This window comes from Bos indicus, chromosome 26 (assembly GCF_029378745.1).
Source record: "Bos indicus isolate NIAB-ARS_2022 breed Sahiwal x Tharparkar chromosome 26, NIAB-ARS_B.indTharparkar_mat_pri_1.0, whole genome shotgun sequence".
NCBI lineage: Eukaryota > Metazoa > Chordata > Mammalia > Artiodactyla > Bovidae > Bos > Bos indicus.
The window spans coordinates 24,113,740-24,139,535 of record NC_091785.1 but is presented as its reverse complement, the minus strand read 5'-3'; the positions used below and the strand labels follow the sequence as shown (position 1 = coordinate 24,139,535).

The window sequence follows — 25,796 nt, the reverse complement described above, 5'->3', positions numbered from 1 at the left end:
TCTTTTTTTTTTTTTTTAATTCATCATTTTATTTTTTAAATATTTATGTATTTTTATTATTTATTTTGCTGCACCGGGTCTTAGTTGCGACATGCAACTAGTTCCCTGACCAGGGATTGAACCTCGGTCCCAGCATTGGGAGTGTGGAGTCTTAGGCACTGCACCATGAGGGAAGTCCCTTGACCAGTCAGTTCTTAGCTGTCTCTCAGAAATCAGCTTCAAAGAGACTCTCCTAAAACCACCTCCTTTCCTAATCTTCCCAGGTCTGATCAGACTCTGTCATAGCACCCTACTGTCCTTGGTAGAATGACCAGCTGACTTGTCATTAAATAATAATGGTGCAGTGAGTACTTGGAGGCTGTGCGTATCTGATGAGGCTGGGGTGTGGCTAATGTGGGGGATGAGGGTGGAGGGAAAAGGCCTTGGATTGTGGAGTTAAGGATTTTGGACTTATTCTGTGGGCAAGAGAGAACCCTTTCAGGGTTCATGCAGAATAATATGTTCCTAAGGACCCTGAGACCTAGGGTTTACTGGCCTCCTCCCGCGCCCCCCCCCCCTTTTTTTTTTTAATTTGGTTGGCTAGTTGTTTAGTTGGTTACTGGCTAATTAGATGGTTGGTTGGTTGAATTGCTGGCTGGATGGTTGACAGGTTGATTGCTTTGACTGTCTTCTCTCCATCCTAAACGAGGGGCCAAGAAGCAGGGCTTTGCCTGACCTCACCCTGCACCCCCAGCACTCCACACTGGACTGGGCCGGGTTTATTAGTTGACTGTGTGCTTAGTTCATTAATGGAATGGTTGGTTAGTCGATGGGAGGGACGGATGGATAGATGGAGGGAGAGTTGTTTCATTAGTTAGCTGATTAGTTCATTTCTTGGCTAGTTGTCTGGCTGGGTGGTGGGTGGGTAGCTGGTGGCACCTGTTCACTATGTCTTCCCCAGCACAGTCCTCGAGCCTCCCCCCGTCACTGTTGGCCAAGCTGACCTAGCTTTTGGTTCTCCTGCTCCCAGTGTCATCAGGCCTAACGCCCTTTCTTCCCATCTTTCCACAGGCCCTTGTCCGGCTACCGCCCCATATTTCACAGTGTGATGAAGTCTTTCGGTTCTTTGAGGCCCGACCAGAGGACGTCAACCCCCCAAAAGAGTAAGTGCTCGCCCAAGCCTCTCCCATGAGGCCAATGCTGAGGCCGGCCTGGAGAGGCCCCAGACGTGGGGGTGCAGTGGAGGGAGTGCTGGCCAGGCCAGCGGGCTAAGCATGGACCAGAGGAAGGAAGAGCAGCGTCCCCAGACGCCTGTGACCAGGGCTTGTTCCTCACTTCTCTGACCCCAGACCTGGCAAGGGCGGGTGTCTCTGCATCTGGGAAGCAGGTTTTCGTGCAAACTCGTTCTGGTTCACAGCTTATTGTCAGGAGCAGACGAGATAACAGAAAATACAAGGTCATGCTGTTCAGACATGGGATTAGCAGTCGTTGCTCTTATTTGTTGACACTACCGAGCGCCCAACTGACATGTAGTACCAGGAGGGCATGTGCTGCCCAGGCGAACCTCACCCACTGAGTAACCCAGCAGTCCTATATTATAGGATCTGGCAACAGATCCTATAATTATTATCAAAAACAATGAGTGCACGCAGAGTGTTCACCAAATGGCTTTTACCTGTAGCATCTTACAATAGACTTAGGGAGCCCAGGGGGCTTCCCTAGTGGCTCAGCAGTAAAGAATTGCCTGCAATGCAGGAGACCTGGGTTCGATCCCTGGATCGGGAAGATCCCCTGGAGCAGGGCAGGGCAACACACTCCAGTATTCTTGCCTGGAGAATCCCATGGACAGAGGAGCTTGGCAGACTACAGTCCACAGAGTTGAAAAGAGGCGGATGTGACTGAGCAACTTAGCTTGCACACAAGGTAGCCCAGTTTGCAGAGGAGGAAACTGAGGCTCATGAGGTTAGGAGGATTTTCCGGAAGCCATACAGCTAGTTGGGTATGGGACAGGCACGAGACTTGAACCATAATCTTTTGATTCCTCATGGTTCCGAGATGGTCGATGTTCCATGCTGGGGAGAAATAGGGAACCAAGCGGGTCTTTTTTCTTCTCTGGAAGCAGGATACCCTGGGCCAGGTGGTCAAAATGACCCACTAGGTCATGCTGGAATCTCACACATGTGCCCAGACTCCATCCTAGGCCGCAGAGTCCCCGGGTCCACCTGGCCCCACCACTCCCCAGTTGTGCTGGCCTCTCAGAACCTCTTGTTCTCCTTCCTTCCACGGGGAGAGGAGATGTCCCTCCCCAGGTGGGTTGATCCTTGGAGTCACACATGATCGTGTGCCCAGAGGGATTGTCACTGGTTGGGTGAAGGAGCAGGTGCATTGCCATAAAATCAGCTGACCCTGCCTCTGACTGGTGACCCTACACCCACTCTCTGGCAGTCAGCTAAATAAGTTGGTCCCATTTCACCTGTACACTAATGGAATGTGTGCGTGTGTGCTCAGTCGCTTCAGTCATGTCCGACTCTTTGCAACCCCATGGACTGTAGCCCTCTAGGCTCCTCTGTCCATGGGATTCTCCAGGCAAGAATAATGGAGTGGGTTGACACGCCCTCCTCCAGGGGATCTTCCCAACCCAGGGATCGAACATGCATCTCCTGTAACTCCTGCATTACAGGTGGATTCTTTACCACTGAGCCACCAGGGAAATGGACTAAAGGCAACAGGTTAGCCTTTTACCCATCCCTGGAAGGCCCTCAAGGAACGGTGGAAACCAGGCTTGGGGAGACAGTTATGTGTTCGTGAGGCTGCAGGCATGGCTTTGCAGGGCAGGCTCTGCAGTCCATACCCACCACTCAAGTCTCTGTGATCTCAGATCATTTGCCCAGCCTCTCTGTGTTTCTATCCCTGAAAAGCAGGAATGCCGGACTCCTGGACAGTCCAGGGGCTTACCGAGATGACACGTGTACTGAGATAACCCGGCCAGTGCTACTGGCCCATTGGATGGGAGGTTGTGGAACAGAATGGAACGTGGCTCCTTGCACACTCCACCTCTGCAGATCACAGCCTGGCTTTTGCAGGGAGGAGTCATAAGGAATTTAGTCTCCAGGTTTCCATGGCAACAGGGGTTATCTGCCTCTTCTTGAGGTGGTACCGGCCACCTGGGCCAATTCACATCTCGTCTGGCAAGAGAGGGCCTGAGAACAGAACCACTCCAGCACGAGACAGGTCTGAGGGTCAGGAGGTGGGTTTGGCCCCAGAGTTACAGTTTTCTCAACCCTGGCCCCTCTCAGCCTCCAGGACCTGCAAAGAGAGACCTGTGTTCCGTGCAGAGCGTAGCTCAGACCCAAGGGTGACCCGCGCTGATGATCTGTCAGCCAAGCGTTTGCATCCCTCCCTCTCAGGACTGCGCGCACCATCCCTCCCTCTCAGGACTGCGTGCACCATCCCAGACCACCATACACCTCCCCCCTCCATCCTGAAACATAAACACGGGATTGAGTAACAGCGTATTTTGACTCTGGGGCGACTGTGGAGTGGCTTATCAAATTATCAAAGCCTGTGGATTTAATTGGAATTTTGCAGATAACCCCAGCCTCTTTCAAGTGCGCTGCTGCGGGACCTCTGAGCGCTCAAGGGGCTGGGGTGGGGGACTGTGGCCCTTTCCATCTTGCAAGGAAGACAAGGTTGCAAAACAGCCCAGCTCGGTGGGGGAGGTGGGCAACAGGCCCCAGCCCCTCGGCTTTGATCCCAGGCCACTCGCTGGCTTCCGTGGGTGGAGAGCGGGGCCCACCTCTGGGCTGCCAGCCTTTGCTTAGACCATGGGCCCCACACAGAAAGGGTGTTCTTTATAGAGACGTTTGGTAAGCCTGGCACTGGCGGCCATGGTGGTTCTGCCTTCTTATGTGGCTGCTTAAGAATGCAAAGGTTGCTCCAGTGCCCTGCCCTCCTCTGCTCGAACTACTGGCTAGCGGGTCCTTCAGCAGCACTGAACTCTTCCCGGGGGGCTCTGGCTTAGGCCCCAGATCCTGGCATTATTCTAGATTCACACCCCTGCATCCAACCCGTCACCACATCCTTCAGGCACCACCTCCGGCATACACCCAAACCCTGACCACATCTCACGGTCTCCCCAGCTGCTACCCAGGGGCAGGGGGGGCAAGCCTTACCTCCTCTGGATTCTGGCCTCACTGTTCTCCTGTTTCTGCCCTTGCCCTCCACGGTCCATTTTCAACACAGAGGATGGAACGACCACTTAAAAATGTACATCAGATCGTGTCCCTCTCCTGTCACATTCCTCCATGCCCCTGCTGTTGCTCAGAGTCAAGGCCCTTCCGCATGCTCCCCCCTTGCCCCTGGTGGCACCTGCTGCTTCTGCCAGCCGGCTCTGCTCCAGCCACACCTCCTGCCCCTTCTCGCACCCTCCAGCCGTGTTCTGCCATGGGGCTTCACACTGGCTCTCCCCTCCACCTGGAACACTCAGCCCCTCCCCAGGAGAGCCCCCAGCCTGGTCCCACACCTCCTTGCAATCTTGACTCAAACAGCTGCCCAGCAAGGCTGCCCCTGGCTTTCCTGCTTAAAATCCCCAGCACTGGCTTCCCTGTTCTGACTTCATCTTCCTGCAGGGAACGTATCACTGCCTCCCACATGCCCTGCTCCCTCCCCGCATTATTGTCAGGCTGGTAGAGCAGGACCGTTCTGATCAGGGTATCGCCAGTGCCCAGAGCAGGTGTGCAGGAGACGTGCAGGACAGGTGAGTGGTATCACTCAGGCTCCGTGTTAGTCCCCCACGGGCGGTAGGCTGTGACGTGACTGCACAGAGAGCTGCCGTGGCTCCCTGGAGGTCACCCAGCTGGCAGGGGGGCCGGCAAGAGAAGCTGGGGGTGCCGTGACCCCCACCTCCTGTGTGGATTCTGGGGCAGCCGCATAGCTGGCTTGGGGTGGGGAGAGGCCCTGGTCATCAGATCCTGAAGGAGGGAGATAAGGACACACCCCTGGAACGCATGGGGATTCAGCTCAGGGCGAGTCCTGGGTGAACTCTGACAACCAGGTGAGCCTGGCCCCATACAGGCCATACCCCAGAACCTAAGATGACCTGCTGGGCTGTGCACGTGGCCACCTGGTCCTGGGGCCACATCTGCTGGCTCAGCTGTCCCTGGCTTAGCCGTGTTTGAGCACCCAAGACCCCTGTGCTGAGCCAGTGAGCCAGGGAGGCAGGCGTCCCCTGGCCTGGCTTCCCCGGGGAGCCTCTGGGCAGCCAGTCCCTCAGCTCTGATTCCCGTGGTGTCAGTGATGGAAACGGGAGTCCAGGCTGCCAGGCTGGACTCCCAACTCAGTCAACCATGTGACCTTGCAAAAGCCTCTTTTTGTTCAAGTTTCGATTCCCATTACTGAAACAGTGAACCTAAGGTTCTCAAAGGGCCGTCTAGTGGCCATGTCCTCAGACCCCAGCATGTAGCATATCCCTCAGAGAACGGGAGTGGGAGGGAGGCAACCCCATGAGGCCGGAGGGCCTGAGACCCGCCTTCCCATCTCTCCCACTTCCTGGCCCACAGGCCCTGCCCTCTTCCTTAGGTGCCCACACAGGGGTGCAGCCTGCGGTCCCCAGCCCCCGAGCCCAGGCCCAACCTCCCCCTCCACGTACAGCACTCCTGACCCCTCTCCCCACCCACCCCAGCCCCTGTCCTTCTCAGCCCTCAGACATTCCAGGAAGCCGTCTCCCCACCCCCTACCCCCCGCCCCCCAGCAAAAGCCCTTGGCTGTGGCACTAGCCACACCACATTGTTTATGGTCTCTCCCCACCACGGGGACCCACATTCTCTGACTGCCCACCCCCACCCTCCGCAGGGCCTGGCCCCTGGTAAATGTTGACTGAACCCAGGTCAGGACTGATTAACAAGGTTAAAACTTGCACGGCCCACTGTCCAGGTTGCAGAGTGAACAGCACTCCCCAACCCCCTGGAGCTGGGTGGTCTGGGTTCCCTGGGCCCCCTGTGCCTCAGTTTCCTTATCTGTCCAGTGTGAATGACGACAGTGCCTGCCTCCAGGGGCCATGGGGAGGATGGCGCATGGAAAGTGCAAGAACAGGCCTGACACGTGGTCAGCACCACCCAAGGCCAGGCTCATCGTTGTCATGGCAGCCCTGGGTTGGGGGGAACTGCAGCAAGGGAATTGCCCTCCACCCTCAGAACAGGTCTGCCACGAGTCGGGGTACAGCCTCCTCTTGCTCTGACAGTGGTGGCCCTCTGCGCTCAGCCGGAGCCTGTGGGCAGGTGGCATGCACACGTTTGGCCCCCGTGTCACAGAGAGAACAGAGGCCAGGTCTGGGGCCCCCTCTCATCACCTCCCACTCATGGGCCTGCTGCCAGCCCATCGGCCCGGGAGCCCGCAGGAACCCCCACACCCCAGCAGCACACAGTGGGCTCACACAGTGACTGAAGGTCTCCTGGTCCCTGCCACCCATCTCAGCTCTAGGCTTGGTCCTGTCCCCTCAGCCCATTTTCTCCCACTGAAGCCAGCCAGACCCTGGTTAAATTCTTGAAATTGCATGGGAGGAACAGGGCCTTGCTAAACAGGTTTTTGTTCTCAGCCCCAGGGCCACAGAGCCACCCTCTGTTGTGGCCTGAAACAATGGCCCAATGTTCGGAGGGACCTTCCGTCCCTGCCCCAGCCTGTCCCAATGGCCAGCCTCCATCTGGCCCGGGGTCCACCCCCCTGCCACCACGGTGTGTCCCTGGCCCGGCAGGCTAGCACGGGAGGGAGCCGGTCCTACCTGATCTGAGCCACATGCTAGGTTGGGATCCGGGCCCCTCGTGAAGGTGGCCCAGGTGCTGAAGTGGAGGGCGCTGAGCGAGGCTTCCAGAGTTGGAGGCCCTGGGCAGAGGACAGAGCCGCTCTGGGGCTGCGGTGGTGTGAGTAAAGACCCCAGAAAAGGCCTCCCAGCCTCCCTCTCCATTCTGAAGGGGGCTGCCTCCTCAGGGGAAAGCAGTGTCCAGGGCTTAGGGGCTTTGCCACCCCTGCCTCAGGACCCAGCAGGAAGATGGAGCATGTGGGTGGCCGTGCAGCCAGGATGGCCCTGTGAATGAGGGGAGCCTCTTCCAGGAGCCCCCACTACCTCAATCCTGGTCAAACTCTAGATCAGCCTTACTTGGGAGCCTGACTCCCAATCTCAGGATCCAGGCTTCCGCTGACAGCTCTGTGACCTTCTCCGTAGTCATACCTACCTGCTCCGTGCTAGGAGAAGAAAATAGAAGACAAACTCAGGGCTCAAGGCTGCTACCACTAGGTGAAAATTTTGAATTCAGTTAAACTAACTCAGAGACAACAGCCAGAACACCCAGCTCTGCTGTGGCCTTGAATAAGTCCCTTCACCTCTCAGATCTCTGTAAACGAGGCCAGGACCCTCTTGGGACAATAGTCGTGAGGTTCACGGGCTCTGATGCCTTAGGCGTGCCTGGCATCACAGATGCTCTGTCCACAGGAACTTTTGCTTCTTCTCCCCCTTCCCTCTTCACCCCTCCTGGGTGTGCAGTGGCTGCTCAGAAAAGACTAGAGGACTCCTGCTGAAGGCAGGAGCTGGGCTGACTTCTCCTGAGCACCTTTTAGCTCCGGGAATTCTCTCCAGGGTTTGTGCCGACCGTGAAGTGAAGCTGCCCCTCCACCACCAGGCCCCCCATGGCCACCAGGACCTCTGAGGCACCCATGCTCTTGACGCTCCCTAAGGGACGAGTGGCTTGGGAGTTAGAGTGGGTAGTCCACCCACCACTGCCCAGCTCTGCTGAGTCCTGGTCAGGCCCCCAGCAGTGGGACAGCTCCCGTCTGGCCGGGGACACGGGCCACACTGTCCTCCCAGCCTCTCTGCCTCTGGCAGCTGCACAGACAGCCTGTTTATGCCGATGGGCGAGAGGGCCAGCTGGAACAGGGGACTGTGGGTCCCCAGGAGGCCAGGGGCTGGAACAGCACAGAACTTTGTGTGAGGAGCCCCTGCCCACGCCCACCTTTAACCTGGGTGGGCAGGTGGGAGGAAGGGGCCCACAGGAAGTTGTGTCCAACCCACTTGAAAGGGGCATCGGCTCTGGGAAACGAGGACTTCTGAGGGTGTGTCTGTCATGCTGGGTGGGCGAGCGAGTGGGAGGCCGACTCTAAACCAGCCAGCTCAGCAAGGGCGTGTGAGGTCCACGGCCAGGAGGGGAGGGTGGCTCGGTGGTCAGTCCTGGCACAGGACTTTCAGTTCTCAAAGCAAGATGGACAGGAGGCGCCGGCTGGGGAAGGGTATCCTGGTATGGGGAGGGGGCGGGGTCCCCGTTATTTTCTCAGGCTTGTGCTTGCTTTGTTTCCCTGAAACTTCAGCCCCGGGAGGAGGGGTCTTGTGTGCAGATGCCCAGGCCCCATGTGCCCACTCCTTCTCAGGGTGACGGCACCCTTGGAGGCTCCAGCTGGAGGGGTGCACCCCCCACCAAGCCCCTGAGGTCTGCTTTGCTGTTATGTCCTGTGCAGGGGACTCTTGGTGCCCCTGCCTTGCAATTGCTGTCCCTGCATTATAGCCAGCTCCCTGGCCAGCTAGCTGCCCCTCCACAGGGAGTCCGTGGCAGAGCAGAGCCTCGGACCCAGGTCTTCAGCCCTGGAGGCCAGGCAGGAAGCACTGGTTCATTCGAGCATTTTTCATCATCTTCTTGGTGTGAGGCACAAAGCCACGGAAGTGGGCGAGGCCAGGCCCTGCCCCTGGGGAGCCTCGTGGTCTGAGGGGAGAGGCCTGGCTCGCTGCTGTGGGAGGTGGCAGACTGAGCCCAGGAGCCAGGACTGGGGCCATTTCAAGGAACTGAAAGAAAGTCTGTCTGCCTGGACATGAGAGTGTTGGCTTGAGCTGGGCCAGAGGAGATGGGCCTGGGGCACGCAGTGTCCAGCTGGTGATTTGGGGCAAGCGTTAACCTCTTCTACGCTTCGGCATCAGATGAGGGGGCAGAATGTGGGGGTCTCTGGGATCCCTCCTGGCTCTGACATTGTGTGATCTTATGAAAACCGGTTGGCTCTTGTAATAGTCCGAGCATGTAACCACTAGTGTCTGGAGTGGGCGCTAAGGGCTGTGAGAAGGGAAGACAATCACAGCAAGTCAGATGTGAAAGAGGCAGGCATTCTGGAGATCATGTGACCCGTCCCCCGTCACAGGCCGTGTATTTGGGTCTATGGTAGGTTGGAGTTTAGGCACCTCCGTAACTGGGTCACTTACAGTGCCTTCAGTTCAGTTCAGTCGCTCAAGTGCCTTAGTTCACGGGATCTGTGTGTGTCTGGCTCCCTCTTGTGGCAGCACTGGATATTACACCAACCCCCATCCAGGCAGGCGTTTGCAGACCCCTGAAGCTGTTCTGGATGTTTAAGCTTGGTCTACCTTGTTTAACCATCTATGACGCTAGTGGTAAAGAAGCCACTTGCCAAAGCAGGAGACGAAAGACAAGTGGGTTCGATCCCTGCGTTGGGAGGATCCCCTGGAGTAGGAAATGTCTACCCACTCCAGTATTCTTGCTTGGAGAATCCCATGGACAGAGGAGCCTCGCAGGTACAGTCCATAGGGTTGCAAAGAGTTGGAAATGACTAAAGCGAAGCAAGCAAGCAATAATCCTGTGAGGTTCATGCCTCCTTTTTGCAGATGAGAAACCTTAGGCTTAGGTTGGTTATCTCTCAGCTGGTAAGCATCAGAGGCCGAATCCAAATCCTTCCCCACTCCAGGTCTGCACCCCACAACCACACAGGAGCTGTGACCATGCAACAGTTTCCAAATTGCAAGATGGGACCTTTCATCCAACCATAGGAATGAATAATTGAGTCAGCACTCATGGTTGCTGTGGTCACAGGGTGGGGAGCCCCTGAAGGTACAGTTGAGGGCACTTTCCCCACCTGGGGACTCTTTAAGGGGACTCCAGGCTTCTCCCCAGGTGAGAAGCTGCAAGGCTTAGGAGTGCCAGGGCCAGTCCAGCCCGTGTCCACTGAGGGCCTCCTGCTTTGGGGTCAGACCTCAGAGGAGGGGTGCTGCCCAGCTCCCCTTTCAGGATGGTCACAGTGAGGCTGGCTCTGGGAGCATCAAAAAAGCAGGTCTCCTTTCCCCCAACCAAACTGAGGCTTGACTTTGACCTTGAGGGCAGTAGCTGTGACCCCAGTCCCTGACTAAGCCTCTCCAGCCAGGCACCTGGTTGTCAGTCGTGTCCGACTCTTTGTGACCCCATGGACTGCAACACGCCAGGCTTTCCTGTCCTTCACCAACTCCTGGAGTTTGCTCCAACTCATGTCCATTGAGTCGGTGATGCCATCCAACCATCTCGTCCCCCTTCTCCTCCTGCCCTCAATCCCTCCCAGCATCAGGGTCTTTTCCAATGAGTCAGTTCTTCGCATCAGGTGGCCAAAGTATTGAAGCTTCAGCATCAGTCCTTCCAATGAATATTCAGGGTTGATTTCCTTTAGGATTGACTGGTTTGATCTCCTTGCAGTCCAAGGGACTCTCAAGAGTCTTCTTTAGCACCACAGTTTGAAAGCATCAATTCTTTGGTGCTCAGCCTTCTTTATGGTCCAACTCCCACATCCATGTATGATTACTAGAAAAAACATAGCTTGAATCCTAAGTCATTGTGAACTCCCTGCTCCCAACCCAGGACACACGGCCAGAGGCTCTCTCTATACAGGCTGTTGGGTGAGGCCCCTCCTGCCTCTCCATGCATGCAGCCAGGATGGGAGAGACTGCTTGGACATCCCTGGCTGCATCCACAGAGGCAGGAGGGGAAGGTTGCCCGCAGTCCCAGCCTTCAGAGCCCAGTGTTACACCGACACCCTCTGGCCCAGCCCCCACGCACTTTGCACTGAGGTTCTGCAGCCCAGAGCGGGGCGTGGCTTCCCTGAGGTCACCCAGAGAAACTGGATTGGCACCAGGGTTTCTGACCCAGAGCCCAGTGTTTTTTCCATCGCTCAGAAACTCCCCCAGCTGATTTCCAGAGCTTCCTGAGTGCTGGTGCAGAAGGACACCTGGAGGTCCTTGTGCAGACTTAAATCGGGGCCTGGCTGAGGGACAGGGAGGAGGGACCAGCTGCTGGCCTGCTTGGAATAGCTGGAGAAGTGGGATCTGGGCTGTAGTCAGGTCTGATTTAATTAGGCAGAGGCGGGCTCCTGATTAGAGAAGGCTGCGCCTGCCAAGCCAAAGAATTCAAGCTTAAGAGCCAGGAGTGCCCCGGCCCCCGCCACAAGCAGGAGCGGGCACCTGGGAAGCCCACAGGGCCCCGCGATGCCAAGGGCGGGCGCCTCGGGGTCCGGGGGCACGGGTCACCCCCTGCTGGCTCATGGCACATGCCACCGCTGTGTGTCCACGCAGGGCAGGGTTGTGGCCACAGGAATCGTGGTGGGCAGGTGGGGAGGGGGAGCAGAGGGAGATGGAAGTCTTGGTTCCGAATCCTCCAGCAGTAGATCTGAGGAGAGGACTGAGCCCAGGCAACTTATTTGGGAGAAGAGACCAGCGAGGGAGTGAGGAGAGGCGGGAGAGGCCAAGCAGCTGCAAGTGAAGCATCAGCACAGCTACCCTGGGTGCTGGGACCCACTGCCGGGCCTTCCTCAGGTGCTCCCTTCTCCTGTGTGCCCTCCCGCAACCCACCTCCAAACAGCAGGGGACACAGCTTCCCTGAAGGCCTTCCCTGAAGGCCACATGGTCTTCCCTGTGCTTAGGAGTACTTCCGGGAGTGTCCCTGTGGCCTGTCACTGGGAAGGCTTGGTCTCTGTTCCAGCCACAGCTCCCTCCCCTGCCCCAACCTCCTCCCCTGCCCCAGCCCCCTCCCCTTCTCCAGCCCCTCCCCTTCCCGCACCTCCTGCCCCTCCCCAGGCCCCTCCCCCTCCCCAGGCCCCTCCCCCTCCCCAGCTCCCTCCCCTTCCCACACCTCCTACCCCTCCCCAGCCCCCTCCCTCTCCCCAGCCCCTTTCCCCTGCCCCAGCCTTTGCATCTGCCCTCAGGTTCTCCTTTAATCCTCTCTTCCTCAAGAGCCCTCCCTTTCTTTCTTTCTCCACTTTAGCATCCTTATCCCTTTCTTCAGAGCTCTTAACCCAGTTTATCACTTGGCTTTATCCAGTTGTTCATTGTCCTCCCTGGGGCGGGGGATGAGTCCTGTCTTACTCAATGCTGCAAGCCCCAGGGCCTGGCACATAATTGTCTTTCAGTCGCCAAGTTGTATCCAGCTCTTGGCGACCCCATGGACTGCAGCACGCCAAGGCTTCCCTGTCCTCCACCGTCTCCGGGACTTAGCTCAAGTCCTGGCACCGAAGAGGCGCTGGCACATTCTTGCTTTGGACGGTGGAGCTGCTGCAGGGAATCAATCACAGGAAAGAGCAGCTGCAGGGAAGGTGGGCGAGCACCACCCCACCCCGGCTGTGGGCTCCGGGACTAGGCCCTGTGTCGCTAAGCACTGAGGTTCTGGAAGCAGAGTGGAGATGACCATGACTGTAAGTCTGCTTCATGCCTGAGGGCCACCCTGGCTAAACACTCAGGAGGGCCTGTGAGGAGGGGCCAGTCCCCTGCAGCCCTCTTCCTAGCAGGGCGGGCCTGGCCAGTACACCTGGGACAGTCATTGAGTATGAGATGGCCAAGCAGGCTGGGTGTAGATGCTCATACCAGGAGGGCAAGGGGAACTTGGAGAGGGAGCTAGCTAGCCCCCCTGCAGGGAGGGGGCGCGAGGTGGGCAGGGAAGGCCACCAGAGTGAGCCAGGCCTCCGCCTGGACTTGGATGCTGGGGGAGGGTTCAGAGACAGATTGGGAGGGAGACATCTGGGCTGAGGGAGGCTTCCAAGCAGGGGCGTTAGGCAGGGGTGGGGGTTTGGGGGGGGTGGGTGTGGCATGAGAAGACCAGAAGAGACTGAAAAGATGGTGATGGAAAAGATGGAAAAGGCTTAGGAGTGAGCCGACACCCAGTTCAGATCTGAGCTCTTTGTGCCTCAATTTCCCCATCTTGACAATGGGGCTAATGATAGAAGCTTCTTCTTAGAATGGCACTTGAAATGATGTGTCTGAAGCACATCAAGAGGAAAGTAGTGAAGGTGTTAGTCGCTCAGTCGTGTCCGACTCTTTGAGACGCCATGGACTATAGTCCGCCAGGCTCCTCTGTCCGTGGGATCCTCCAGGCAAGAGTACTGGAGTGGGTTGCTGTTCCCTTCTCCAGGGGATCTTCCCAACCCAGGGATTGAACCCAGGTCTCCCGCATTGCAGGCAGTTTCTGTCCCATCTGAGCCACTAGGGAAGCCCAGAGCACATCAAACCGTGCCCAGATGGTAGTTCTGAGCTCACACGTGACCTTGTTCTCAGGGGACACGGCAAAGGAGGTGGTGAGATGCTGTGGCCAGGTGGGGGAGGAGAGAGACGCACTTGGCGGGATGATGGCCCAGACAGAGGACAGAGCACGGGAGGCCCAGGCCATCCTCGTCAGCGGACAGAAAACGCACTGAGGCACGGGCGGGCTCTGCCCATCGAGACTGCTCTAGCCCTCTTGTATTTTACACAAACTAACACCCGCGCTTGCTCTGTGTGTGTGGGGGGGTGGTGGTAGTCACTCAGTTGTGTCCAACTCTTTGTGACCCCATGGACTGGAGCCTGCCAGACTCCTCTGTCCACACGATTCTAACCCATCTATAATTATCGGGGAAGACCTCCTGAAGGAAGTGGCATTTTCCACTGGGCTTTACTGGAGGGGAGGGCAGAGACCCACGATCTGCCTGCGGGACAACTCAGGATCACAGCACAGCTCGGGCCAGTCCCTCAGAACCAGCCAGCAGCCCTTAGCCCGGTTGCCAGTCGTCAGGGCTCTGTGCCCACTCACTTAGCAAACGCCAGCGGTGCCCAGCCCTGTGCGAGGCCTGGAGCGACATCACAGTTCCTGCCTCAAGGAGCCTACAGTGGGGGCGAGGAAGCAGCGCAGGTATTAATAGTAAGAGCTACAAAGGAGAAGAGAGGGTGCCGTGGTAGGCTGGGTTTGGGGGTGTCGGGAATCAGCACTGGGCCGGGCGCTGGAGGAGGGAAAGAAGAGAAAAGTCAGAGAGGGAGGCAGAGCCCAGGACAGTGTCAGCTCAATGTCACGGTCCCCAGAACTTAGGGACGCTCCCTTGAGAGAAGCAGCCTCTGTGGACACTGTCAGCTGGCCCCAGACGCAGCCAGGCCGTCCTGGCTCCGCGGAGCCCTGAAGGCTCACTTCAGCTGCAGAGCCTCCGAGAAGTGGCAGGGCACGTGGCCTGGGCAGCAGATGAGGGGCCTTGAGGATCAGAAACCACTGTGCCTCCAAGCCCAGGCGGTCATGAACGCTCGCCACGGGTCACGTCGGGCTTCCTCTTCCTCACAGCTGTGCTCACACCGAGCTGAGGCTGTGATAACAGAGTGTCTAGAACTTGGTGGCCTTTTGGTATTTCTGGCTCTGTAGCTTCGTTTTGCTTTGCTCTTCCCACCTACTCCTAACTAGCTTATCTGGCTGAATTTTATAGGTGTCCTTATCGACCACAAGATGCTGAATGATCTGAGTGCTAGACTAAGGCCACTTGGGCTCGCATGCTGTGTTACCTTGGGCAAGTGACATGCCCTCTCTGATCCTCCATTTCTCTTCTGTAAAGTGGGAGAAATAAGAGAACCTACCACACATGAGGGTCAAATGAGCTGATGTGTGTCACGAGCTTAGTTTGGTACCTGGCATAATGTGAATGCTTGGAAAAACATGACATTCTTGTCAGCCGTGGTGAAAGTGAAGTCGCGTCCAACTCTTTGCGACCCTATGGACTGTAGCCCACCAGGTTCCTCCGTCCATGGGATTCTCCAGGCAAGAATACTGGAGTGGGTTGCCATTTCCTTCTCCGGGGGATCTTCCCGACCCAGGGATCGAACCCAGGTCTCCTGCATTGCAGGCAGACGCTTTAACTTCTGAGCCACCAGGGAAGCCCAATAACAATAATAATAACAATATAACAGATAACAGATAATACCAATAGCAGTAGCAATAATAGTACGCCTCTCCCTCCCGCCTTGGAGAGGAAGGCCTCACTCGGGGTGGGGTGGCCTGACCCCCTCCCTCCATTCCCCCTCCCATTTCCCACCATGCCCTGGGGTCCGAGGGCTCCCGCCTGCTCCAGGGCCTCCGGGGACTTGTTGGTGACGTCAGTATACACAGAGGCTGGAGGAGGTGGCCCAGGGCTGGCCCACTGGGAGCTGCCTTGGCTGTCCTGCTGAATGGTGACTTTGCTGTAGTGGAGCCAGGCTGACCCAGAGGAGAGAGAGCAGGTTCGGTGCTGACAGGAAGGCTGGTTGGGGGAGGGCTGGAGCGGGAAGCCAGTACTCGGCTCCCAGGCTGCCCCTCCAGCAGCTAGGAGGACCCTGGCCTGGCCGGGGCCAGGAGCTGGAAGCCTCTGGGCAGAAGTCATGTGGGGCCCAGTCTAGCACCCTGATTATTTCAGTCAAGGAAACTGAGGCACAGACAGGGCTGCTGTCCCCTAGGTCTCGTGAACCCCACGCTGGGTGGTCCAGCTTGGTGTCTTTAATTTTAATTAGGTTGCTCAAATGGTAAAGAATCTGCCTGCAATCTGGGAGACCCAGCTTCAATCCCTGGGTTGGGAAGATCCCCTGGAAAAGGACATGGCAACCGACTCCAGCATTCTTGCCTGGAGAATCCCACAGAGAGAGGAGCCTGGCGGGCTACAGTCCATGGGGTCGCAAAGATCTGGACACAACTGAGTGACTAACACTTTCACTTTTTCAAGGTTAGAAATTTAGTTCTTGGGGAGTCCCCTGATGGTTAGGCTAATGGGCTTTCAATGCCAGGGCCTGGGTTCAGTTCCGGGTCAGGGAATCCCGTAAACTATAAAATCCCATAAACTATATGGCGTGGTCAAAAAAATAATAATAATTAGTTCTTGGATCACATTAGGCAGCTCCTAAGTGCTCGACAGCTACGGTGGCCACCGTACTGGGCACTGCGGGTGCCCTTTCCATCAGTGATCACAGGGAATTCCATCAGGCAGCTCCAGGTAGGGCAGTACTAGGTGTCGGGGGCCAAACTGGGACACTCGGGGCCATCGGAGGTCAAAAATCAGTGGGCTTTCTGGACAAGCTGGCCCTCCCCAGGCCGTGGAAGGTTGTGAGAAACTAGAGACGGCTGGAGGTGCGAGTGATTCCTGTGGGCCCAGACAACCATGAGTTTGCGGCTGTGCTTCCTCGTTGCTAGCCGTGTGGCACCAGGCAAGTTACTTAAGCGGTCTGAGCTTCATCTGTAAAAGGGGCCTAAGGCACCTGCCCCAGGAACAACATCAAGCAGCTGTCACGGGGCCGGGCCCGGCTGAGTGCGCGGTGTTCACACATTTGTGATACAGAGTTCTGGAAAGCCTGGGAGACGGTTCTCTCGCTGTCTCAGGTGACCATGCAGGCTCCGAGACCCCCTGCCCTCCTAGGCTGTGCAGGTGGGCCAGGCGCCTGCGAGAGGCTCGGGGCCCTCCTCTGAGCATTCTTTCCCACAGCGGCCAAGGTAGGAACAGGCACAGCTGGGCCTTGGACGGGCTCCTGGGCCTCCGTGGGAAGCAGGAAGCCATTGGCCCAAGCTCCCAACTTTCCAACCTCGGCTCCAAATTAGACCAGGGCTGGGGAGTGCGGGGCCCACAGCCAAGGAGCAAGCCGGAGGTGTACTCAGCAGTGGGCCCCCGGTGTCTGTCACACACGCACACACACACAAAAACAATGCACCTCTGCAGTCAGGGCCATGGCAGCTTGGGAGCTGTCTCTGTCTCCTGAAGAAGTCCCCATCCTGCTCCCTGAACAGGGAGAACCAGAACCAGGTGGGAACCCAGTTCTCAGTCTCAGAGCTGGTGTCACCGCTGTCCAGGGGAAAGTCTTTTGTTACAAACATCGCCTCTGGGTTCCTTCTTCTAAAGTCTGAGCCACTTTCCTTGGCTTGCGGTCCAGCCCCAGCTGCATGTCCTGTCCCCCCAGGCATTCAGCCTCCCAGAGGCCACATGCTCACACACATACACACACACACATGCAGGATCCCACATCCGTTCCTATCCCTGCATCTTTGCTCACATCATCCCTTCCACTCCAGCTTTCCTTCCTGCTTCTGCTCTTTCTAAATATCCATCTTTCACAGGTAGCTGTAGGCTTTCCCCTTCCGGGTAGACCTCCCCACCCACCTCAACCCACTCTGACCTCCCTTTTCCAGGGAAGATCCCCACAACATGTCCTTTTGACCAGGCCTTGTAGCACCTAATCACAGGGTGACTTGCATGTTTTCTTTTGCTGGGTTTTTGTCTTGTGTCTCCAACTAGATGGTATGGCCTGTGAGGGCAGAACTGTGCTTCCCACCACTTCTGCTCAGATGCAAGGCTGTGTCCCTAGTAACTGCTCAGTTAAGACACTGACGGATGAGTGGGTGAATGGATGGATAGATGGATGGATGGATGGATAGACAAATGCACTTGGAGAGAGACAGGGAAGGCCTCCAAACATGGAAGACCCTCCTTGCCCTTCTCTCCGGGGATGTCATGGTGGAACCCCATCACAGACTCTGCCCCTTCACCGTTCCCCACTCTGCCTCTCCTCCACAGACTGCAAGCAGTCACATCTGGGTGGGATACCCGGGAGTACACACACTCTTTGTTTTCCCGGTCCTGAGCTGGCACCATGGACAACAGAGCCAGGCTCCTCCAAAGCCCATGCTGGTGAGGGGCCAGGCAACACTTCCTCCACCCTGGCTGCTGCCCACACTCCAAACCCAGCCCCTCTCGTGAACCCAGGCTGTTGGCCAGGCCCCACATGCCCGATGCCACTCTAAGAGCTTTGAGCATGATCCCAGGTAATCCCCACAACAAGGCAGATGTAGGCTCTAATTTCATCCCTTTTGACAAATGACGATACAGAGAGGTTAAGAAACTTGCCTCTGTCACAAAGTGCCATCTGGACCAGGCTCGAGCCCGCTCACACTCCCAACCCTCTGCTGGAGGCCTGGAGTCGTCCCTGGGCTGGAGACATGCTCAGGGCCTTTGCCAGAGTGGTGAGTCCGGTCTTCCTGAGGAGACAGACAGACAGATGGGGCTTTGTCCTTCTGCTGTGGACAGAGCAGCAGCAGAGACCCTCTGGGGCGTTCGAGTGACTAGCACAAGACCTTGGAGGTTTCTGGGTCTGCGATCGCCTGGCATGGGCCGCTCTGGGACACAGCCTGGGGTTGGGGGGGGACCTCTTCCCTCCCCAGGAATTCAGCTTTTTCGCCTGGGGCAGGAATTCCGGCCTCTCTGGACTGTCCACATGGCACAATGGGGCCCATTCTCAGAACCCTGGAGCAAACAGGCCCTGCGGAGAAAGGATGGATTCTTGTTGGACACAAGGGCCCTCAGTGCCATGATTTAGACCAGGGCACACATGGGGGCAAAGAACAGCTTCATGCCCCCCGCCAACCCCCGTCTGTCTTCCCTAGAGGTCGCTGCCCCTCAACACCATTCCGTGCAAGGGCTCTCAAAAGCCAGCACAGAAGCCCAGCTGGGGCTCCGCGGGGTAGAAAGCTGTAGCTCTCCAGATCCTCCTCGTTCGGCCTCTGGAGCCACATTTGCTGTCTCAGTGTCTTGGCTTTACGAAGAAGAGTTAACAGCTCCTGAGGACAGTCAGAGAGGCCCCCTTACATGGATGGGGAAACTGAGGGCTTGAGAATTGGTTGGTGTTTCTAAACCTTTTTCTGCCATGATCAGAAATTTCACATCACCATCCAATACAGACAGACAAGGGGATGAGTAGACAGACATCTGAAGCCAAGGTTCACCGAATCGTATTTCATCTTAGCTCTGGGTGACAAGATCATTTTGCCTCTTCTACCTCAGGGGTCTCCAACCCACCCACCACCCACACCCACCCCCAGGCTGCGCAACAGGAGGTGAGTGGCAGACACCCCCTGTCCCCCACTGCCTGTCGATGGAAACACTGTCTTCCACAAAACCAGTCCCTGGGGTCCAAAAGTTTGGAGATGGCTGTTTTACCTTTTAAACATGCTGGTGGGGACGCACCGAGTTGGTTTCAGAACTCGCTCGTGGGTCGCAACCTGGCATTCAAAAAGCGCTAGCTGGAAGTGTCTTGCCCAGGTCTACCAGCCACGGAAGGGCAGAGCCAGGCCCAGAATCAGCAGGGGTGGGGGTGGACGGTGGGGAAGGGGTGTGGACATCCAGGCTCAGAGTCGTCGCAGCCTCTCCTGCCCGCCCCCTAGCTGTCCACCTCAGCCTCTTAAAAAGCCTTCCCCCAGCCAGGCCCTGACCCTATCACTCCTCCATTCTGAAACCTTCCAGATTTGGGAGCCCGACTTCAAAGCCCTATCCTTCCCCGCTCCGGTCTCCCCCTCCCCCCGGCCCTAGCCTGGCCTTTCCCTGCCTGTCCCTCTGCTCACCAACCCTCCCCAGTAGTTCAGCTCCTCCTCTTCAGAGCTCCTTGTTCCTGCTTCTTGAACTTTCCCCCTCTCTACCCTCTCCATGGATCCAAACTCCTCTGCTCCTCCAAGGCCCAGCTCACAGCTTCCTCCTCCAGGAAGCCACCTTGGATGTCCTACAGCCCTGGGATCTCTATCTCCTCTGCGCCTGGTGGGTAACCTCTCCTGTGACTCTCAGCATGGGCTGTCTCAGAAGGTTACCTTTCTTACCGTGCTAGCTACTTTTGTTCCCTTAATTTCACCCCAGACTCACAGGCCAGAAGCACAAGTCACGTATTTCTCCCACACCTGCTCAGGCCTTCACAAGGCTGCCTCCTGCAGGAGCCACAAAGTGCTTACTGGTTAGTAACAGCAGTCAGAACCATAGCCGCACACCTCAAGAGCTCCACGTCACTCCCCTAGCCAGGGCTGCATACCATCACCCCGCCCCCACCACCGTCCCCATGATCCAGGGGATCCTGGATCCTGGATCCAATGATCCAGGTCCCACCCACGACCCCAAGACCGCTTGGCTCTCAAGGTCACCGACAGCCATCTGGCAACCTGCAGTTCTCAGCAGCTGCAGCCCTGCAGACAGGCATCCTGGGCCAAACAGCCAATGTCAGCCAGCAGACAGGGGGTAAGAACATCAGGCTGGCAGTGCGTGCATGTCCTCCTTTGCCAGGGCACTCGCTGACAGGAGCAACGGTGCAGGGGGAGGGCAGGGGGAAGGGGCAGTAGGCAGGGAAGGGCACAGCCCTGCAGCACTCAGAATGCCACGGGTGGGGACTCAGCATCCTTCCACACAGCCGGTCCGCCTGACTGGGCTTTCTCTCCTAGTCTCTCCCGTCTCGGGGGCTCTTCCTGGCTTTGCCTCTCACTCCAGGAACCCTCACTGGCAGGATGGCTGCCTCCTTTCCCCATTGAGAGCCCGCTTCTCCTGCCTGTGCGTCCTCTCCTTGCACCCCAGTCCCCGGTGGACCTCGACGTGGGGAGCCCTCTGGGTCAGGATGTCAGTGGAGCTTCATGAGCCCCGGCCAGCCACTTAAGCCCTCAGGACCTCAATCTCGTCATACATAAAACGGATTAACACCACCTCTGCCCACTTCAGAGCACTGCAGGGCAAATATCTGTTCAAGAAAGAGAGGGGAAGCATGTGCAAAAACAGGTGGCCCAGACACAGGACCTGCTAAATGCCTTTCCCACCCCCTCACTGCAGCCTCTCCCTCTTTTCTGTATCCAGCACCAGCCCCTTCCCTGGAATGTCCGGGGAAGGAGCACAGCGTGTCTCACCAAGAGAAATGAAAGAACAAAAAGGAAAGCTGGCCTTTCTGAGTGCCCTTAGCGTGATCATCGCTTGGTTCGGGGCTCTGAGCATTTGCCACTCCTTGGAGGTTAGATGCTTTCCAATACATGAGTCCAGAGTTTGCCAATTCCTGTGGATCAGTGTCACCTTGAAAATGTGGCTGTTTCTAGACAAGCCCTATTCAAACATTGTGTGTACAAACAGGCTTTCCCTTTGTGGACAGCACTTGACAGACACCATTGCCGGTTTGGTGTCTGAAAGCCTGAAACTGCAGAGTAGTCTGGACTCGCCTCTGCGTGGTACTGTGCCGCCAGCATCGTGGTGGGGTCCTTAAAAAGAAGTCCCTGCCTTTGGTTTTAGGGGTTCTGCAGGGTCCAAGTTCAAACAGGACTTTGCCATTTGGGTAGCAACAGAGGTGGGGTCAGGGCCAGGGGTGAGAAAATAAGCATTTCTGTAGCATTTTCTGTGCCAGGCTCCATGTGGACCTCTTTAAGAACACTGTGTCTCCTGCTCCCCAAATCCTAACGGGTTGCTATAGCTACTCTCCTCCTTCTGTACACAGAGAAATAGAGGTTCTCGAGGTAAAGGAAGTAAGTAGCTCAATATGACCACCCAGCTAGCAAGTAGCAGAAAGTTGAACTGGAATCTGCTTCCAGCACTTTCCCTCATGCTGCAGACAGCAACGTCCTAAGTGAACTGTTTATATCACAGAGGCTGCAGAGGGGGAGTCCCCTGTTTAAATGAGGGAAGGGTGTGATGCTGGGTTGGAGGAACCCCACCCTTTTTCTCCAGCCAGGCCTGACCTGTACACCATCTGGTGATCAACCATCCTGGTTTGTCTGTGACCTTCCCAGTTTGGGCTCTGAAAGTCCTGTGTCCCAGTTTTGCCCAGGATGGTTGGTCACTGTGGCCTTGGTCACCCCCGGACCAGTTGCAGAGAAGGCCGAGTGGCCTGACGGAGCCGTGTCAGGACAGCCTGGGAGGCCTTTTCAATTACATTAGCTTCTGGCGGCGCTAGAGGGAGACGCCAGCCTCGCCTCCCCTCCCTTTCTCCCTTCCTGTGACTCCGCGGGAGATGGTGATTCAGCAGCAAGTCGGAAGCAGGCTAGACTGTGACCTACCAGGAGTGGAATTGCCAGGGGCGTGGGGGCTGTCAGCACCAGCTCTGGGCAAGGACTGAGCAAGAGGGGAGGTGGGGAGGGGGTCTCAAGTTGGTGAGAAACTGGACTCTGACGGAGGGTCTGCTGTCCTGCCCAGGCCAGGACTGATTGCAGGGCAGCAGGAGGTGGGAGATCCCTGCCTCTCCCCACCCCGCCCCATGCCCTGGTATGTGAGGGATGGGGGAGTCCCAGCCACTGGATATCTAAGCTGCTTCTCAGCACATTCAATGGCTAAAAATATGAAATGGCTTTGCTAAAAGGTGCCCAACCGGAAACCTCCAAGAGGTTTCCTATTAGGGCCGCCCCTACTCGGGCTGGAGGCCAGACCCTGTGGAAGGAGTCCTAGGCCTGCCAGTCCCACCATCCAGCCCCAGCCTGGGCCTCCCATGCCAGGGCCTCAGCCTCCACCCCATTAACCCATGTGCTTCTCAGGCCCCCAGGGCTGGCATTGCCCTCCTCCCCTGCACCCACTGGTGGCAGCATCTGGTCTTGACCCAGAGAAGGCCAGGTTCCCAGCCTCCATCCCCAGCCTCACCTACTCACTGTGTGACCTTGAACATGTTGTCCAGCTTCTCTAAGCTTTGCTGTCCTCACCTGCCCAAAAAAGGAGACCACAGGACCCAGGAGTCCTTGAAGGGAAGGGCTCATCCTCTATTTGAAGGACAGGCTGGCTGGGGTGGGTTGAGGGGAGCGGGCAGGGGCTGTCTGGAAGCTTCTTTGGCACCGCAAGCTCATTGTTCTTACTAAGCAAGATTTTCTTGGGGGTGGCTAGAGTCCCAGTGGAGGTTGTGGTACAGGGACTGGAGTGCCCCCTGGCACCACTGCTGCCTACAGGGATTTCAGTGATTGAGCGGAGCCTGTGCTGGGCCTGGGGTTCTCAACCAACACTGGGGCAGCCTTGGGGGCTCGTCCAGGATGCAGACACTAGGTTCGTCAGCTCAGGGGTGGGGGCCACGTCTGAACTTGTAACTCCGGCTCCCCAGGTGACCCTGTTGAATGCTCAGGTTGAGAATCGCTGATGGGGCCTGGCACAGAGCGGCCTCAGCAGCCGTGAACTATGTCCGTCTCCCACTCCTGAGCCTCGACATGCTCCCATCACACGGTGATGACCTGCCTGTCTCCCCCTGGGGGCTGTTGACAAGCTCAAAGAGAATCATGGGCAGCGCAGCTGCACAAACAGAGTGGGGACAATGCAATGGCCATCACTGCAAGGAAGCCACGCCCCCCATCTGGTCTGCTGGCCGCCAGGGGATGGGCAGTGGGCCACTGTGGTCCCCGGGCCAGAGGCTTCTCCTGCAGGACCAGCTGGGAGGTGGTGGGGCAGGGGAGGGGAGCTGATCCTGGCCTTCCACTCTCTGCCCTTCCTCAGGCCCTACCCGGCAATAAGGCCTGAGAAACAAAGTTTCTCTTTGGGAGATGCAAGTCTGCTGGGCTGGAGGTAGCCACCATATAACACTCTCCTCCTCCTCGCTGGGAATTCTCCCCATGGCAGAGCTTCAGTGGTCACAGCCAGGCACTTCTACACAGAGTCTTCCCCATCTCCATTCTGCCCCAGAGAGCTGACCCTGGCTCTGCCCTTCCTGGACTGATGGGCCGGGGACAGGGGCAAATGGGAACTCTCCCACCTGCCTTTTGAAGGCAACAGATTCAGCAGGTTCCCCGTTATCCCCCATCCGTGATGCAGTTTCATGGGGGCAGGGGAGCTCATAAACCACAGCCCTTCCCCAGCTCGGATGACCCTGGGCAGTGGCTGAACCTCATCTGTAAGGTGTGGATGATAGAACCTCCTTAGTGTAGACGTGAGGATTGAAAGAGGCTTGGGATACTGAGGAGGTTCTCAAACAAGAGGGCTGGTGGGGAGGGGGGAGGGGATGGTATCAGAAATGGAGGTTCCTGGGCCTCAGCCCCAGCATTCCTACTCACAGGCCTCTGTGGGAAACCTACGAACCTAGGAAACAGGGGCTTATCCTAGGCTGTGGAGGCAAAGCTCCTTGAAGCTTAACAAATGGCCTCAAAGCCCAGGTCACCCCCTAGACTCCCAGGATTGGAGTCTTGGGGAGTCTATGAAGGTGATTCCCTTCCCAGTGAACCTGCTGTCCTTTCTTCCAGTAGACTCCCTCTTTCCAGCCAGCAGACCTAGCTACCAGTTCGCTTCGACTGAAGCTGGGCAATTGGCATTTTCTTTGATCCCCAGGGAAACGAGCATTTCCCCTGGTCTCCACATAGATCACCATCCAGCCCTACCTGAGCATTTAATAGACCTGTCTTAGAGGCTCCCCTGAGGACCAGTGGATGCAAGGGTGCAGTTCAATTCAGTTCAGTCGCTCAGTCATGTCCGACTCTTTGCAACCCTAAGGACTGCAGCATGCCAGGCCTCCCTGTCCATCACCAACTCCCAGAGTTTACCCAATCTCATGTCCATTGAGTTGGTGATGCCATCCAACCATCTCATCCTCTGTCGTCCCCTTCTCCTCCTGCCTTCAATCTTTCCCAGCATCAGGGTCTTTTCCAATGAGTCAGTTCCTCACATCAGGTGGCCAAAGTATTGGAGTTTCAGCTTCAACATTGGTCCTTCCAGTGAACACTTAGGACTGATCTACCCTTAGGATGGACTGGTTGGATCTCCTTGCAGTCCAAGGGACTCTCAAAAGTCTTCTCCAACACCACAGTTCAAAAACATCAGTTCTTTGGCGCTCAGCTTTCTTTATAGTCCAACTCTCACATCCATACATGACTACTGGAAAAACCATAGCCTTGACTAGATGGACCTTTGTTGGCAAAGTAATATCTCTGCTTTTTAATATGCTGTCTAGGTTGGTCATAACTTTCCTTCCAAGGAGTAAGCATCTTTTAATTTCATGGCTGCAATCACCATCTGCAGTGATTTTCGAGCCCCCCAAAAATAAAATCTGCCACTGTTTCCGCTGTTTCCCCATCTATTTCCCATGAAATGATGGGACTGGATGCCATGATCTTAGTTTTCTGAATGTTGAGCTTTAAGCCAACTTTTTCACTCTCCTCTTTCACTTTCATCGAGAGGCTCTTTAGTTCTTCGCTTTCTGCCATAAGGGTGGTGTCATCTGCATATCTGAGGTTATTGATATTTCTCCTGGCTATCTTGATTCCAGCTTGTGCTTCTTCCAGCCCAGCATTTCTCATGATGTACTCTGCATATAAGTTAAATAAGCAGGGTGACAGTATACAGCCTGACATACTCCTTTTCCTATTTGAAACCAGTCTGTTGTTCCATGTCCAGTTCTAACTGTTGCTTCCTGACCTGCATACAGATTTCTCAAGAGGCAGGTCAGGTGATCTGGTATTCCCATCTCTTCAAGAATTTTCCACAGTTTGTTGTGATCCACACAGTCAAAGGCTTTGGCATAGTCAATACAGCAGAAATAGATGTATTTCTGGAACTCTCTTGCTTTTTTGATGATCCAGTGGATGTTGGCAATTTGATCTCGGATTCCTCTGCCTTTTCTAAAACCAGCTTGAACATCTGGAAGTTCACGGTTCACGTATTGCTGAAGCCTGGCTTGGAGAATTTTGAGCATTACTTTACTAGCGTGTGAGATAAGTGCAGTTGTGCGGTAGTTTGAACATTCTTTGGTATTGCCTTTCTTTGGGATTGGAATGAAAACTGACCTTTTCCAGTCCTGTGGCCACTGCTGAGTTTTCCAAATTTGCTGGCATATTGAGTGCAGCACTTTCACAGCATCATCTTTCAGGATTTGAAATAGCTCAACTGGAATTCCATCACTTCCACTAGCTTTGTTTGTGGTGATGATTCCTAAGGCCCACTTGACTTCGAATTCCAGTATGTCTGGCTCTAGGTGAGTGATCGCACCATCATGATCATCTGGGTTGTGAAGATCTTTTGTGTACAGTTCTTCTGTGTATTCTTGCCACCTCTTCTTAATATCT

General features: G+C 56.2%; 1 protein-coding gene across 3 annotated transcripts in view; it reads left to right on the top strand.

Moving 5' to 3' along the window:
- Positions 1 to 25,796, top strand: part of SH3PXD2A (SH3 and PX domains 2A) — a 248,436-nt gene that overhangs the window by 134,239 nt on the left and 88,401 nt on the right. For all 3 annotated transcript variants that reach the window (XM_070780769.1, XM_070780766.1, XM_070780767.1), the window contains exon 5: positions 1,051 to 1,142. In XM_070780769.1, the coding sequence (XP_070636870.1) occupies positions 1,051 to 1,142 (92 nt within the window). The remainder of the gene's footprint in view (positions 1 to 1,050; positions 1,143 to 25,796) is intronic.